General features: G+C 56.6%; 1 protein-coding gene across 4 annotated transcripts in view; it reads right to left on the bottom strand.

The window, feature by feature from the left end:
* The window catches only part of Ntng2 (netrin G2), a 49,991-nt gene that overhangs the window by 20,193 nt on the left and 16,906 nt on the right, over window positions 1-12,892 (bottom strand). For all 4 annotated transcript variants that reach the window (XM_042681202.1, XM_042681201.1, XM_042681203.1 and 1 more), the window contains exon 3: window positions 5,094-5,737. In XM_042681202.1, coding sequence (XP_042537136.1) covers window positions 5,094-5,737 — 644 coding nt within the window. The remainder of the gene's footprint in view (window positions 1-5,093; window positions 5,738-12,892) is intronic.

The raw sequence follows: 12,892 nt of genomic DNA, 5'->3' as shown, positions 1-12,892 counted from the left end.
GGGGCTGGAACTCAGGGCCTGGGCCCTACCCCTGAGCTTTTATGCTGAAGGCTAGTGCTCTATTACTTGAGCCACAGCTCTACTTCTGCCTTTTTGGGTAGCTGATTGGAGACCAGAGTCTCATGAGGTTTCTTGCCTAGGTTGGCTTTAAACCACATCCTCAGATCTCAGCCTCCGGAATAGCCAGGATTAGAGGCATGGGCCACTGGCCCCAGCTAGGAGCCCAGTGTTTGTTAAGTGAATTAGTCCAGCAAAGGGAAGGGGAGCACTCGGCAGGCTCGGGGGGAGCCAGGCCATCCTCAGAGAACCCACGGTTCCCTTCCTGCCCTTTGTGGGAGAGACAGGAACAGGACCAGCTCCTCACTGCCCCAGCCTTTAGTCCCTCCAAGCTACTATCTGCCTCCACAAATTAGATCACTTAGCCCTGGTCACTCACTGAGCCCAATGTCTTCAAGGTTCATCAAGTTGTAGTCAGTGTCAGGCTTTCCCAGGCCCTTTGCACAAGCTGGGCAAGTGCTCTACTACAACCTCAGCTCCAGCCCCTCACCCCCTTTAAAAAAATCAAGTCTGCCTTGGGAGCCAGGCTGGCATCAAACTCACGACTCTCCTGTCTCTGCATCCCAAAGACTGGGATTACAGGTTTGTGCCTTCACACCTGGCACTTTCCTTTTGTGTGTGTGTGTGTGTGTTTTGCTGGTCATGGGGCCTGAACTCTGGGCCTGGGCACTGTCCCTCAGCTCTTCAGCTCAAGGCTAGCACTCTACCATGTAGGCTAGAGTGAACTTCTGGCTTTTTCTGCTTATGTGGTGCTGAGAAATCGAACCCAGGGCTTCAAGCATGCAAGGCAAGCGCTCTTCCACTGTGTAATATTCCACTCTACATGCAGACCACGTTGTATTTATCCCTTCATACGTCAGTGGCTACACGGGTCCATCCTTCCTTTTGCTTTTTTTCTGGATCACACTGCTGTGAATGTGTATGTACCAGTATCTATTCAAAGCCTTGATCTCAATTCTTTTTTCCTTCTGGCGTGTATGTGGCAATAATGGGGTTTGAACTCAGTGCTCTAGCTTGCCTTTTGTGCTCACTTGAGCCACAGCTCTACTTCCAGTTTTTTTGTGGCTAATTAAAGAGTCTCATAGACCTTCCTACCTGGGCTGGCTTTGAACCATGATCCTCAGATCTCAGCCTCGTGAGTGACAAAGAATTCAGGCCTAAGCCACATGCACAGGGCTCCACTCGCCTTTTCTTTTTCTTTTTTCTTTTTTTTTGGGGGGGGTCCAGTCGTGGAGCCTGAACTCTGGGCCTGGGCGCTGTCCCTCAGCTCTTCAGCTCAAGGCTAGTGCTCTACCACTTGAGCCACAGCACCACTACCGGCGTTTTTTTTGCTTATGTGGTGCTGAGGAATCGAACTCAGGGCCTCAGGCATGCAAGGCAAGCGCTCTACCACTGAGCCACCTTCCCAGCCCCCATCCACTCGCCTTTTCTAAGAACCTCTTCCCTGATCCTGGCAGCCCTGACCTCCGGCAGCCCTGCTCGCCCGCTCTCTTCTCCCCTCCCCTGTCCTGCCATCCAAGCTGAGGATGGGGCTGCCCTTCTCACGGGATGATCACCACGAGATGCTGATGTTGGGATACATCTCCATTTTACAGATGGGGAAACTGAGGCTCAGAGTGGTCACAGCCACACTGCAGCTCCCCTGGTGATTGTCACCACCCCGGATCACTTGGAGAGGGTTTTCTGTACTTCTTCAGGCCATGGCTGTTTAGAGTGTGGGCGGGGGGGGGGCTCACTCTCGGGAGCCCCCAGGGTGTAGGTCAGGTGTGTTCTCCTGCTCCTAACAGGGGAGGGGCTGTGCAGGGCCCATTCTGTTCCTTTTCCAACTTAGACACTGCCAGGCTTTTCAAAGGAAAAAACCTAGCTCCACTCTCTCCCCACCTTTCAGAAATGCCCCCTGGGACAGGGCCCGGGAAGTGCTGGTGGCTGGGTTTCTCTCTGTGCTGCCTTTGACTCCCCCAACCCCAGGAGGGCAGTGCTTTAACTCTGTCCCATCCCATCCCCAGACTGTCCTTGTACTTCCATTGTACTAGTTCCTCATCCTCCATGATGAGCCGCTCTAGGCCCCTCCTGCCCCCTCCTGCCCCACCCCCCAAGCTGGAACAGCTGATGTGTGACAGAATAGGAAGCAGTACCTTTAAATCAAATGCATTTGGATGGCGGCAGGGAGGCCTTGGAACACACATTGCTTGCGTGTGGGAGGGCTGGAGACACAGTGGGGCCTGCACCTCACCAGAGAAAGCTCACTGTGAAGGGGTGTGTGTGTTTCATTGTCCAAAACATGAGGCAGAGGGGAGCACTGGCCCTGCAGTGGAAGTTTCACAGAGTGGAGATCAGGTCTGGCTTGCTCAATGCTACATTCCCCGTTCACGGGATCTTAGACCTTCAATAACCCACTGGGGAACGAAATGACTATTGATTAAACAAGATATGCATGTGAAGCTTTTAGCACAGTGCCCAATAGGAAATGGACCTGTAGGAACTGCTCCATAAATAGTTGCTGTTATGGCTGGCAGGTGGCAGTGGGAGGCCCCGCAAGTCTGAGGGAGTCCCAGGAAGGGGTTCAGTCAGAAGTCTCCTGGTCTGAGATTCTCCCAGGGCTCCCCAGACGCCCACTCAGCAGCTTCTGGGCCTTGTCTTTTGGGCAAGACACACCCGTCTTTGCCACGGGGCCTGCCTCGCTGGTTTCTTGGCACAGCTGACCTTTCCCAGGGGAAATTGAAGGAAAAGGGGAGGAAGTCAGCTCTCAATAACCAAGCTGTGGATTTCCTGCCAACCAGCCTCCAAAACGGTACTGGCTCCCCTTGGGAGGGATTGCTGGGCGCCAACGGGACCTTTGGGCCACCTAGCAGGGACAACCTGGCCACCTCCCCAAGGGAGATGTGGGCTCCAGACAGCCCCGCTCTTTGCCATCTACCTGGAAGGGGTGCTGAGGGTAGGGCTGGAGTCCTAGATCAGCAGAGACCACTGTCACCGTACTATAGCTGGAGGTGGTCATGGCAGCTGGCCCAGACATGGCCGTGTACCGAGGTAGGCCCTGAACACACCACGAAGATGAGGTGCCAGAACAGCACCCCTGGGAAGGCCCAGGGACCTGGTTCCCGCCCCTAAGCTGGGTGCGAATGTGAGGGCTAAGGTGACGCAGAGGTGGTATCTTCCACAATCCTGCTCATATACCAGGTGGCTTCTAAGACATTCCCTCCTGGTCGGGAGAGGGTGAGAACTCACAGCTGTGCAAACGACGGGCCTGATATATGCCAACGCTTCACCTCTGCCAGCCTTAGCTTGATTCAACTTCCTGTATGCCTCCCCTTTGCCTCATCCACCGGCAGTGTGAAATACCAGGCAGACTCGGGCCGACGAGGCCCCGCCCACAGAAGGCACGCCCACCCAACGAGAGACCCTGCCCACAAAAGACACGCCCACCCACAGGCCACACCCACCACCGCAACATGAACTCCTGTACCAGGCAAACTCAGGCTAGAAGAAAGGCCCCGCCCACGACCCCGCCCACAAGGCCCCGCCCACACAAGGCCCTGCCCAACACAGGACCGGGAGGTCCAGCTTTCCCCACCTCCTTTTCCCAATGCCCAAACCAGAGCTGTAGAACTACACACGTGTAGCATACTGCTTTTTTCACTCATCAGGAAACACTCGGAGCCTGCTGTGGAAAGACACCCAGGGCATGTTGCGGCCCGGGTCTGGGTGCAGGCTTCTGCCTGTACCTCCGTGGGTCTCAACTGTCCCCTCCGCCTGGCCGGCCCTGGCTGTGGCTTTGACAGTACACATACGTACAACCCAATGTTAGTTTTCAAGACACATACTATATACGGGAGGCATGCTACACTTCAGCGACGCGAACCCCAGTATGATCCAACAAGGAAGGCGGAGTGGGAATCCACTCAACAGATGGCTCTGGATGAGGTCACTGTCCCCACAGACTGGCCCAGTCAAATCTGCCAAATGAGCAGTGACCTGGAAACAGTTCACCACCCGTTAGACAGTTCCTGACAGTCAGAGGCCGCCCCACCCCCTCGGGGTCCTCCAAACACCCTCTCCAGATCACTGCGGCCAAGGTGAAGTTCAGTCCGCAGGCCTGCGGGGCCAAGGCTGCACCTTCCCAAGCACGCTGGCCCTGGCCCAGCTGAGGCAGGTGACCGGTAGCCTCTAAACTGGGGAGGGTCCTGGCCAGGAAGATCTCCTGTTTGGGGCCTTGGGACCCACTATACCACGATACAATTCATGGAGGGGTTTGGACTCTGTAGTACCAGCTCAGCTCCTGGAGGGTTTGCCATGGGGGCAGGCAGGCAGCCATGCCTACACGATCAACACCCAATAAAAGCCCCAGACACTGAGGCTCAGGCAACTGTCCCTGGCTGGGTCTCTCTACAGGTCAACCATCACTGCTGCCTGCATGCGTCCTCTGTCAGGGACAGCCAGACACTGGTCCCTGGGTCTCCTGGCCTTCGTCCTGTGGCTTTTGGCCTGCATTCTTTTATTGTAATCAACCTTACATGGTGAGTCTAAGGGCTTTGCCGTGGTTCCCTTTCTAGAGAATCCTTGAGCCAAAAGGTGGACTTGGGGACCCCCGGGCCCCAGGGGTGACGGGATCAGTGGGGAGCCTGGACATAATGAGCTTTGGCCACTCTCCAGACCGCCCTGGGGGACACAGGTGCACCATCACCTCCTCCAGTGGGAGTGCCACACAGCGTGTTCACACCGCCCTTGGCCAACACACACAGCCCCTTCAATGTAGCACCAGGCAACATTCCAAGCAGGTAACATCCTTAGAACCAGGCCAGGGGCTAGGCAGTGTCCCAGGTACCTGCCGACATCTCAGGAAGGAGGCAATGTCCTCCATGACACACAATATCCTGGGAGCCAGGTGCTGGCTCAGCCATCAGGTGACATCCAAGGCAGCAGTAGCACCCTCCGCTACCAACCAGGTGACACCCAGGCCCCAGGTGGCACCCCAGGAAGGGGTTCCCATCCCAGGCCCAGGGCACACCCACCCCCAGGCCCAAGCCCAGCCTTACCTGCCAATGACCTCGATGTTGGAGATGGCATAGAAGTACTTGTACAGGTTCTCCCGCTGCACGTAAGTGCCGCCGAGGGCGGGGCGCAGCAGGCGCACGCGCAGGTCGGTGAAGGTGAAGAAGTCCTTGAGACCCTTGGCGCTCTCCATCCGCGTGTACAGGTTGTCCATGTTGCGCAGGTCGGGGCCGGCGAAGATGGCGAAGCGGTCCCTCACCTCGAAGCGCACGTGCTTCTCCTTCTTGGAGCCGGCCCAGCGCGAGTACTCCTCAGTGCAGAGCACGCGGTGTGCACTGGACGAGGACATGTCCCGGGCCCGGCGTGCCGACATGCCGAAGGCCTCCATGCAGTCCTCTGCGTAGAACTGGTAGGGCTGCCACGTGCGCCCATTGTCCAGAGATTTCTCCAGGACCATGACAGTGGGCCGGCCATACTCGAAGGTCAGCACCACATCGTCCGTGAGCTCCACGCTCTTGTTCCAGGAGAGGGTGATGTTGGCCTCCAGCGGGCTGGGGTAGCGGCTCCAGGTGACACTCTGCCAGTAGGTGGCCAGGCCCTCCTCCTCCTTGTCCAGCATCAGCCGAGGAGGATGTGCCAGGTCTGGGTTGGAGGCATCACACTCGTTGCTGCACAGGTACGGATTCTCCTGCAGGAGAGGGAGGGGAGGGGTGGGGGCTGGTGGAACTCCTGCCCCTGTGCCCCCAAATCTGCCCTGGGTCACCAAGTCCTGGGTCTGGCCATCAGGAAAAGCCCTATCTCGGGGCCGAGGGGACGGGAGGACAGGGTGGAGAGACCACAGGTGCTGGGAACCTAAAAGTGCTCAAAGTAATAAAGGCTATTAAATTGAAAACACAACAAATCTCTGTCACTCACAGCCACACGGATCCCCGGAGCGCTCAGAGGCCTTTTGATGAATATTTCAGGTTGTCTGTTTTGCTCAGACACAAAATAGCTTGGATCTGAGTTTTTTAAATCCTCTTGCTCTCAAATGAGGCATTTGGCTCCCTGGGGGTGGGGCCGGGGCGGACAGAGCGCCACCCCCAGCAGACACGCTGTGGTCAGCCGCTGGCTTTGATCCTCCACGGCAGAGGAGAGGGCCCTGACCACCCAGGGCCCGACGTGGGGAGGACGCCAGGAGAGCCCTCCTTGCCCAAAATAGCTGTCCTTGGTAGCCCTACAGTGCTGCGGCCCATTCCACTGGCCTAGTCCTGCAACATTGTGGCACAAGGAACTCAACCCTGGGGTCTCATACCTTACTGAGCAGACTGGGGAAACTGAGGCCCAAGACCAGTAGGAAAGGCCCAGGCCTTCTGAGAATGAGAAGTGTTCTGAAGATGATGCCTCTTCCCATTTCCCCTCTTCTTCCTCCTCCACTTCCCCTATTTCCTCTTCCTCTCCCTGCCCCGGCACAGGGGCCCCAGCCTGGCTGGCGCTCACTGGAGGGACAGGCGGAGTCCTTTCCTTACATAGCCACTGGTATCTCTGGGGGGCTCATCCCCCGGCTTGCACTGCGGTCCAGAACAGAGAGGGGCTACGTGGCTGCGTGCGGAAGCCTGGCCTGGCAGGGAGAGGATGCGGCGGCTGGCGTGGCCGCTCGGTCTGAGGCTGCGCCGGGCCTGCTGCTGGTGAGAAGGGCGAGCTGCCCCTCGATGATGGAATGTGGGTGTCGGTGCCGGTGGGAGGGGATGGGCAGAGAGGTCGGCAGGCAGACACTCAGAGCCCCTGTGCCCAGACTGGGGCTGGGCGACAGTGTCCATCCAGGCCAGGCACCTCCCTACCCCCTGCTCCTGCTGCCCCGGTGCCTGCTGGGGGCCGAGTTGTGTCCCCCTAACCACCAGTACCTCAGAGGGTGGCTGTGTTTGGAGACGGTCTTCAAGACTCGAGAGGTGACTGGGTGGAATGGGGCCCTTGGTGGGCGCACCCGCTGAGGGCCTCCTCCCCTCCTCCTTTCCCTCCCCTCCTCCTTTCCCTCCCCTCCTCCTTCTCTCTCTCTCTTCCTCATTCTCCCCTGGCTGGCACCACGTGGCATCACGCTGCCTTGCCTGCCTAGAAAGCTCATGCCAGCCCAGTGCTGGCGCAGTCTCCTTCCCCGCTGCCTCATCCCCCCTCATACTATCAGCGAAAACACTGATAGTAATCTATCTTGTGTGTGCACGCACGCACGCATCATGCACAGCAGTACTGGGGCTTGAACTCAGGGCTTTGCACACTCACTTGGCTTTTTCTGCTCAACCCTGACACTCTGCTACTTGAGCCACAAGTCTGCTTCCTGCTTTTTGCTGTTTAGAGATAAGTCTCATGGACGGTGCTGCCCGTCTTGGCTTTGAACTCTGCCCCTCAGATCCCAGCCTCCTGGAGAGCCAGGATTACAGGTGTGAGCCGTCAGTGCTGGTCATGGAATCTCATCTCAAGTATGGGCAGGCATGTGAGTACCAGCCCGCGCCTGCCCTATGTCAGTCCCACCCTCTTGGCGGTACCTGGGGTGGGGGACGGTGGGGTCCCTCAAGCCCCTAGCTGCTCCTGCCTGAAGACTGGCACAGCTGACCATGTGCCAGCCCAGCCCAACCTGCTGAGCCCCCCGGCTCCCTCCCCGGCCCCCCGGGAGCAGATGGTCAGAAATTAATGAATCAGCCTGTGTAGTTCCCAGCCCCACACCGGCTGCCGCGCAGCTTTGCCAGCGAGCTCAGAAAATAAATCCCAAGCTGCGGCCGGCGTGACTCTCTCTCTCTCTCTCCGCTGTTTCCTTCTTCCTTCCACCCATCCCCACTCCCAAGCTCTGAGAATCCATTTAACCCTAGGTTCCGGGGAGGGGTCCGTGTGCATCAACAGCCATTCTCTGTGCACAGGCCCAGCCAGTGCACACGCTGCCTTCCTTGCTCTCCTCCACCAGGGAAAATTTGAGGATCGCACTGGGGATGGAACCTGGCTCCCTCCACCCCCGAATACCACAGCCAAGGACAGCACTGGGTGGGGGGGCAGCCTGCATGTCCACCTCTCCAGGAGACCGGCCACTGACCGTGACCGCAGCTGAGGACTTCCAGCCACATTGCCACATTCAGGATGGCACTTGAGCCTTCTTTTTTGGTCAGCACTGGGCTTAAGAGCTCAGGGTCTGGAGCTTGCTCAGCTCACTTGCTCAGCTGGTGTTCTGCCACTTGAGCCACACCTCCAGCCTGGTTGTGCCTGGCTAATTGGAGATGGAGTCTTGTGGAGTTTTCTGCCTGGGCTGACCTTGAACTGTGATCCTCCCACTCTCAGCCTCCTGAGTAGCTAGGATGACAGGTGTAAGCCACCGGCGCCCGGCTTCCCACAGGCAATGTTTACTACTCCCCAAAGCAGCCCATTGTCTCTGTAATCATTTCATCAACTGCAAACCCTTTTCCCCCAAATACCACCGACCACATCATCCCTACAATTCCCAGGGGTCTGTGGAGCCCCAAGTGCTGAGTTAGTCACTCCTCTCCCCCACCAATTTGAATCTGGAGTCATTGAGCTTCTGGCCATGGGATCTGGAATTCCCTGAATTTCATCTTGGCTCAATCCTTGGAGGCTGGGTGACTTTGAACAAGTCATTTTACTTTTCTGGGCCTCAATTTCCTCCATCCAGCGTCAAGGGAACAATGGGTACGAAATGCCTAGATGTCTGCAAATGATGGCTGTTGTTTCCACACAGCCACCTTCTGACAGAGACAAAGGCTAACACCAGCAGGCTCGGAGATGGCACAGATGGCAACATCGTGGCAAGGCTGCCCCGGTGACTGCTAGCCTGGGAAAACACAACCATGCTGTTCCCTGAGCACCACTGAGAGCCGCTGCTCACTGGGCCGCTCCCAGCAGCCCAGGGGGACGGGAAGGCGCTCTGGCTAGAGGCTCTTCAGAGATGAGAAACTGAGTCCCGCCAGCCTCACTTCTCTAGTCCAGACCCTGTGGTACTCAATGTTGGGGAGCCTTGGGAAACGAAACCCATCCGCTCTGCGCTCTCTGGCCCTGCACACCTCCCCGCCCCAGGCCAGTCTCTGACCAGACACAAGTGGGAAACACCTGGAAGGGAAGAGGATTTATGCTGTGCTGTCCAAACTTGGTCTTGAAAATGCTCTTGCTTGTGTGTTTTTCTCTGCGCAGAGGGTATCGTTGGAGTCGAAGGCCAGGCTGTAAACACCACAGACGAGCTCCAGACAAGAACAGTAATTGAATGGGAGAGGAGGCTGTGGGCAGCGGAGGTAATCGTGCCATGGGGAGGCCTGTGGTCTGAGCCCCAGGCCCCTCAGCCAGAGAGCACCTGTGGGGGACTGGAATGGTTATTTAGTCTCAGGAGGAGGAACAGCCTCATACCAGCTAGGCTGGAAGCCCAAGCCTGTAACCCTAGCTGCTTGGGAGGCTGAGAGGTGGGAAACTTAGTTCAAGGCCCAGCAGGCAAAGCTGGGTCTTTAGTGAATCAGCAAAAAAGCAGGAAGTGGAAGTGGGTGAAAAAGGTGAGCAAAAAAGCTAAGGAAGAGCATACTTGAGGCCGAGTTCAAGCCCTAGTACCAGCAAAGAAAGAAAGAAAGGAAGAAGGAAGAAGGAAGGAACGAAGGAAGGAAGGAAGGAAGGAAAGAAGCAAGCAAGCTCAGACCTGGGTTGGGACAAAAACCTCAGTTGCTGTCTAAGCAGAGGGAGGGAGACAGACAGCTTGCAGCTGGCCAGCTGGCCACCAACGGTGCCTATGATCCTAGCTACTCAGGAAGCTGAGATCTGAGGACTGAGGTTCAAAGCCAGCCAGGGCAGACAAAATGCACCAAATTCTTATCTCCAATTAACTAGTGAAAACTAGAACTGGAAACAGGATCTAGGCTGTGAGAGCTGAGGCTGAGTTCAAGGCCCCATGCCAACACCCCAATACACACGTGTGCGCACATGTACACACACAGAGCTGGACACGTGTGCGCACATGCACATGTACACACACAAAGCTGGCCAGAGCAAGTGCACAGGCTGTGCAATCGGCCACTGGCGACCAGTGGTCAGCACCAGCCTCCAGCCGTGGCTCCCAGCTCTGGGAGTCTGGAGGGGTCCCTGTCATGCTGCCCTAGCCCCCCACCCCCATCCCTTGGGATGACCGAGGAAATCTTTGTGGAAGGAGTGGGAGCTCACCAGACCGGTGACCACACCTTCCCAAGGTGATTGCAAGAGTCACAGGTGTCCTCGGGCCAGTGCTTTGCTTAGTATCTGTACAAGATCTTGCAGAGAGAGCTGGGAAGGTGGCTCAGTGGTAGAGCGCTTGCTTCACATACATGAGGCCCTGGGTTCCATTCCTCAGCACCACATAAGCAGAAAAGGCCAGAAGTGGCGCTGTGGCTCAAGTGGTAGAGCTCTAGCCTTGAGCTGAAGAGCCGAGGGACAGCACCCACGCCTAGAGTTCAAGCCCCACGACGGACAACAACAAAAAAGACCCTGCAGAGATAACCTCCCCCAGACCCACGAGTGACCCTGCCACTACTTGCTGGCCCCAAAGATGCAAGCCATTTCTTTTTTTTGGTGCCTGTACTGGGACTTGAACTCAGATCCCGGGTGCTATCCCTTTTTACCACTTGAGCTCTACTTCTGGCTTTTAGTGGTTAACAGGAGATAAGAGCCTCTTGGATCTGTCTGTCCAGGATGGCTTGGAACCATGATTCTCATATCTCAGCCTCAGGAGGAGCTGGGATTACAGGTATAAGCCACAGGTGCCTGGCCCTCCATCCACATTTTATAAACCAGGTGAACGCGAGCAACTCCCCGAGGTCCCACAGGAAACCCCAACTCTGAGGCAAGTGGGGGAGCTGTGTCCTTCACCCAAAAAGGAAAGGACATGGCCGCCCCCAGCCGTGCCGCTCACCGCAGATGCGGCTCCTCCCGGGAGGCAGACAGCACATCTCCCTGCCACCCGGGCGTGTGGGCAGGCCGGGAACAGTTTAGCAGTGACAGATTTTTTTTGAACCTGTCTGCCGAGTTGTCACCCTCCGGTGTGGGGGGGGAGTGGCCGGAGGCAGCTGTGTGTGTGTCCAGGTGGGAGGCAGGAGGCAGCCAAAGAGAGGCCTAGGGGGTGGGGTGCTAGGGAGGAGGGCGAAGGCAAATCAGCTTCCATTCTTATAAAATTTGGGAGTCTCAGGGAGGAGCCAGGGTGGGAAGCAGTGCTCCTTGAACCTTGAAGCATCTCTTCTGGCCCTGGGCAGATGTGTAAATCTATAACTGACTTGGCCAGGACTGATAGCTCACACCTGTAATGCCAGCTACTCAGGAGGCTGAGACCTGAGCATCAAGGGCCAAAGTCAGCCAGGGCAGGAAAGTCCAAGAGACTCTTAGCTCCAACTAATCACCAAAAAGCTGGAAGTGGTGTTGTAACTAAAGTAGTAGTGTCAGCCTTGAGTGAAAAATGTAAAGGTCAGTACCCAGGCTCTGAGTTCAAGTCCCAGTATGGGCACAAAAACAAGCAAACAAGAATCCTGACACGTGGACTCGGGGTGTCAGGACTCAGTATCGCTCTTAACATCGCATGCGATCTTGTTGTACCCATGCCTCACTTTCCCTACTGGTGAACTGATGAGCAAGAGTAGGCCGATCATCCTAAAGTCTTCACATCTGCTTACTGCTCAGCCCCAACACCCACTCCGGCAGGCGGAAGGACACAGAGGTACTCACTCCCAACTCCAGGGAGAAAGCTGGGGTACCAGGGGAATTCTCCCTAACAAATTATTTCCTACTTATTGGTAAGAAAAGTTGCAGCAGGGATAAATTATTAACAAAGCGGAAACGGAGATTCTGTTCAGGGCGGATTCTAATTCTAGCTGCCCTGTGTGTCTCTAACTCTCTCCTGTCCCTCCCCTCCCCCTTCATGGTTTCATTGATCTCTGGCCCTCTTCCCCCCCCCCCCTCCCCTTTGGAGGCTCTCTGGGCTGGGCAAGGTCACAGCCTCCATTCTGGTGAGTCAGCTCTGCCGGAGGGAGCCTGGCCTACTAGGGGCAGGCTGGCCGCTGACGTCCTCACCCCAACTGGAGCTTCTCAGAAGAACTGTGGGGGTGCCTCCATGGGTCACAGGTCCTCAAGAGTCAGGATTGCCAGGACAAAACTGGGGGGCGGGCGTGGAGGGGAGGGTATTCAAAGCTCTGGCTAGAAGAGTCATCTTCTGTCCAGGAACTTGCTACAAATTATTATTTTTTTCTGGTCGTGGGGCTTGAACTCAGGGCCTGGGCCTTGTCCCTGAGCTTTTTCATCATGGCTAGCGCTCTACCAGTTTGAGCCACAGCTCCATTTCTGCTGGCTCATTGGAGCTGAGTCTCATGGACTTTCCTGCCTAGGCTGGCTTTGAACCGTGATCCTCAGATCTCAGCCTCCTGAGGAGCTAGGATGACAGGTGTGAGCCAGATACACATGGGCACCGGCCTCAGAAGTTGAGGCCCACCTTCATTTGTACATCTCTGGGGACAGGGGCTCACTACCACAAAAAGCTGACAGAGTCGAACTGGATGGTCGTATCCTTCAAGATCTTAGCCATCTATTCTGTCCTGCCCTGTCCTGTCCTCCCGGCCCCCCTTTCTCTTCTATTTTGGTCCTGTTTCCTGTGCCTACACTGTAAGCATCTTTTAATCCACTGGGAAAGGAGAGAGGGAAGAGGGACCGGCCCAAACCTGCCCCTTCTCTCTCCAGGAGCTTAGTGATCTTCAAGGCCTGCGCAGCCGCTGCTCCGGCCTCCCCTTCCCTGGACGGGGCACACCTGTTCCCTGTGCCCTCACCCTCTGCCCACCCGTCCATACTCCCCACAGCTCCACGCTGTTACTTAATACTT

Source organism: Dipodomys spectabilis, unplaced genomic scaffold, assembly GCF_019054845.1.
Source record: "Dipodomys spectabilis isolate Male_0828 unplaced genomic scaffold, ASM1905484v1 ptg000067l, whole genome shotgun sequence".
Classification (NCBI taxonomy): Eukaryota; Metazoa; Chordata; class Mammalia; order Rodentia; family Heteromyidae; genus Dipodomys; species Dipodomys spectabilis.
This window is presented reverse-complemented; position numbering and strand designations above follow the sequence as displayed.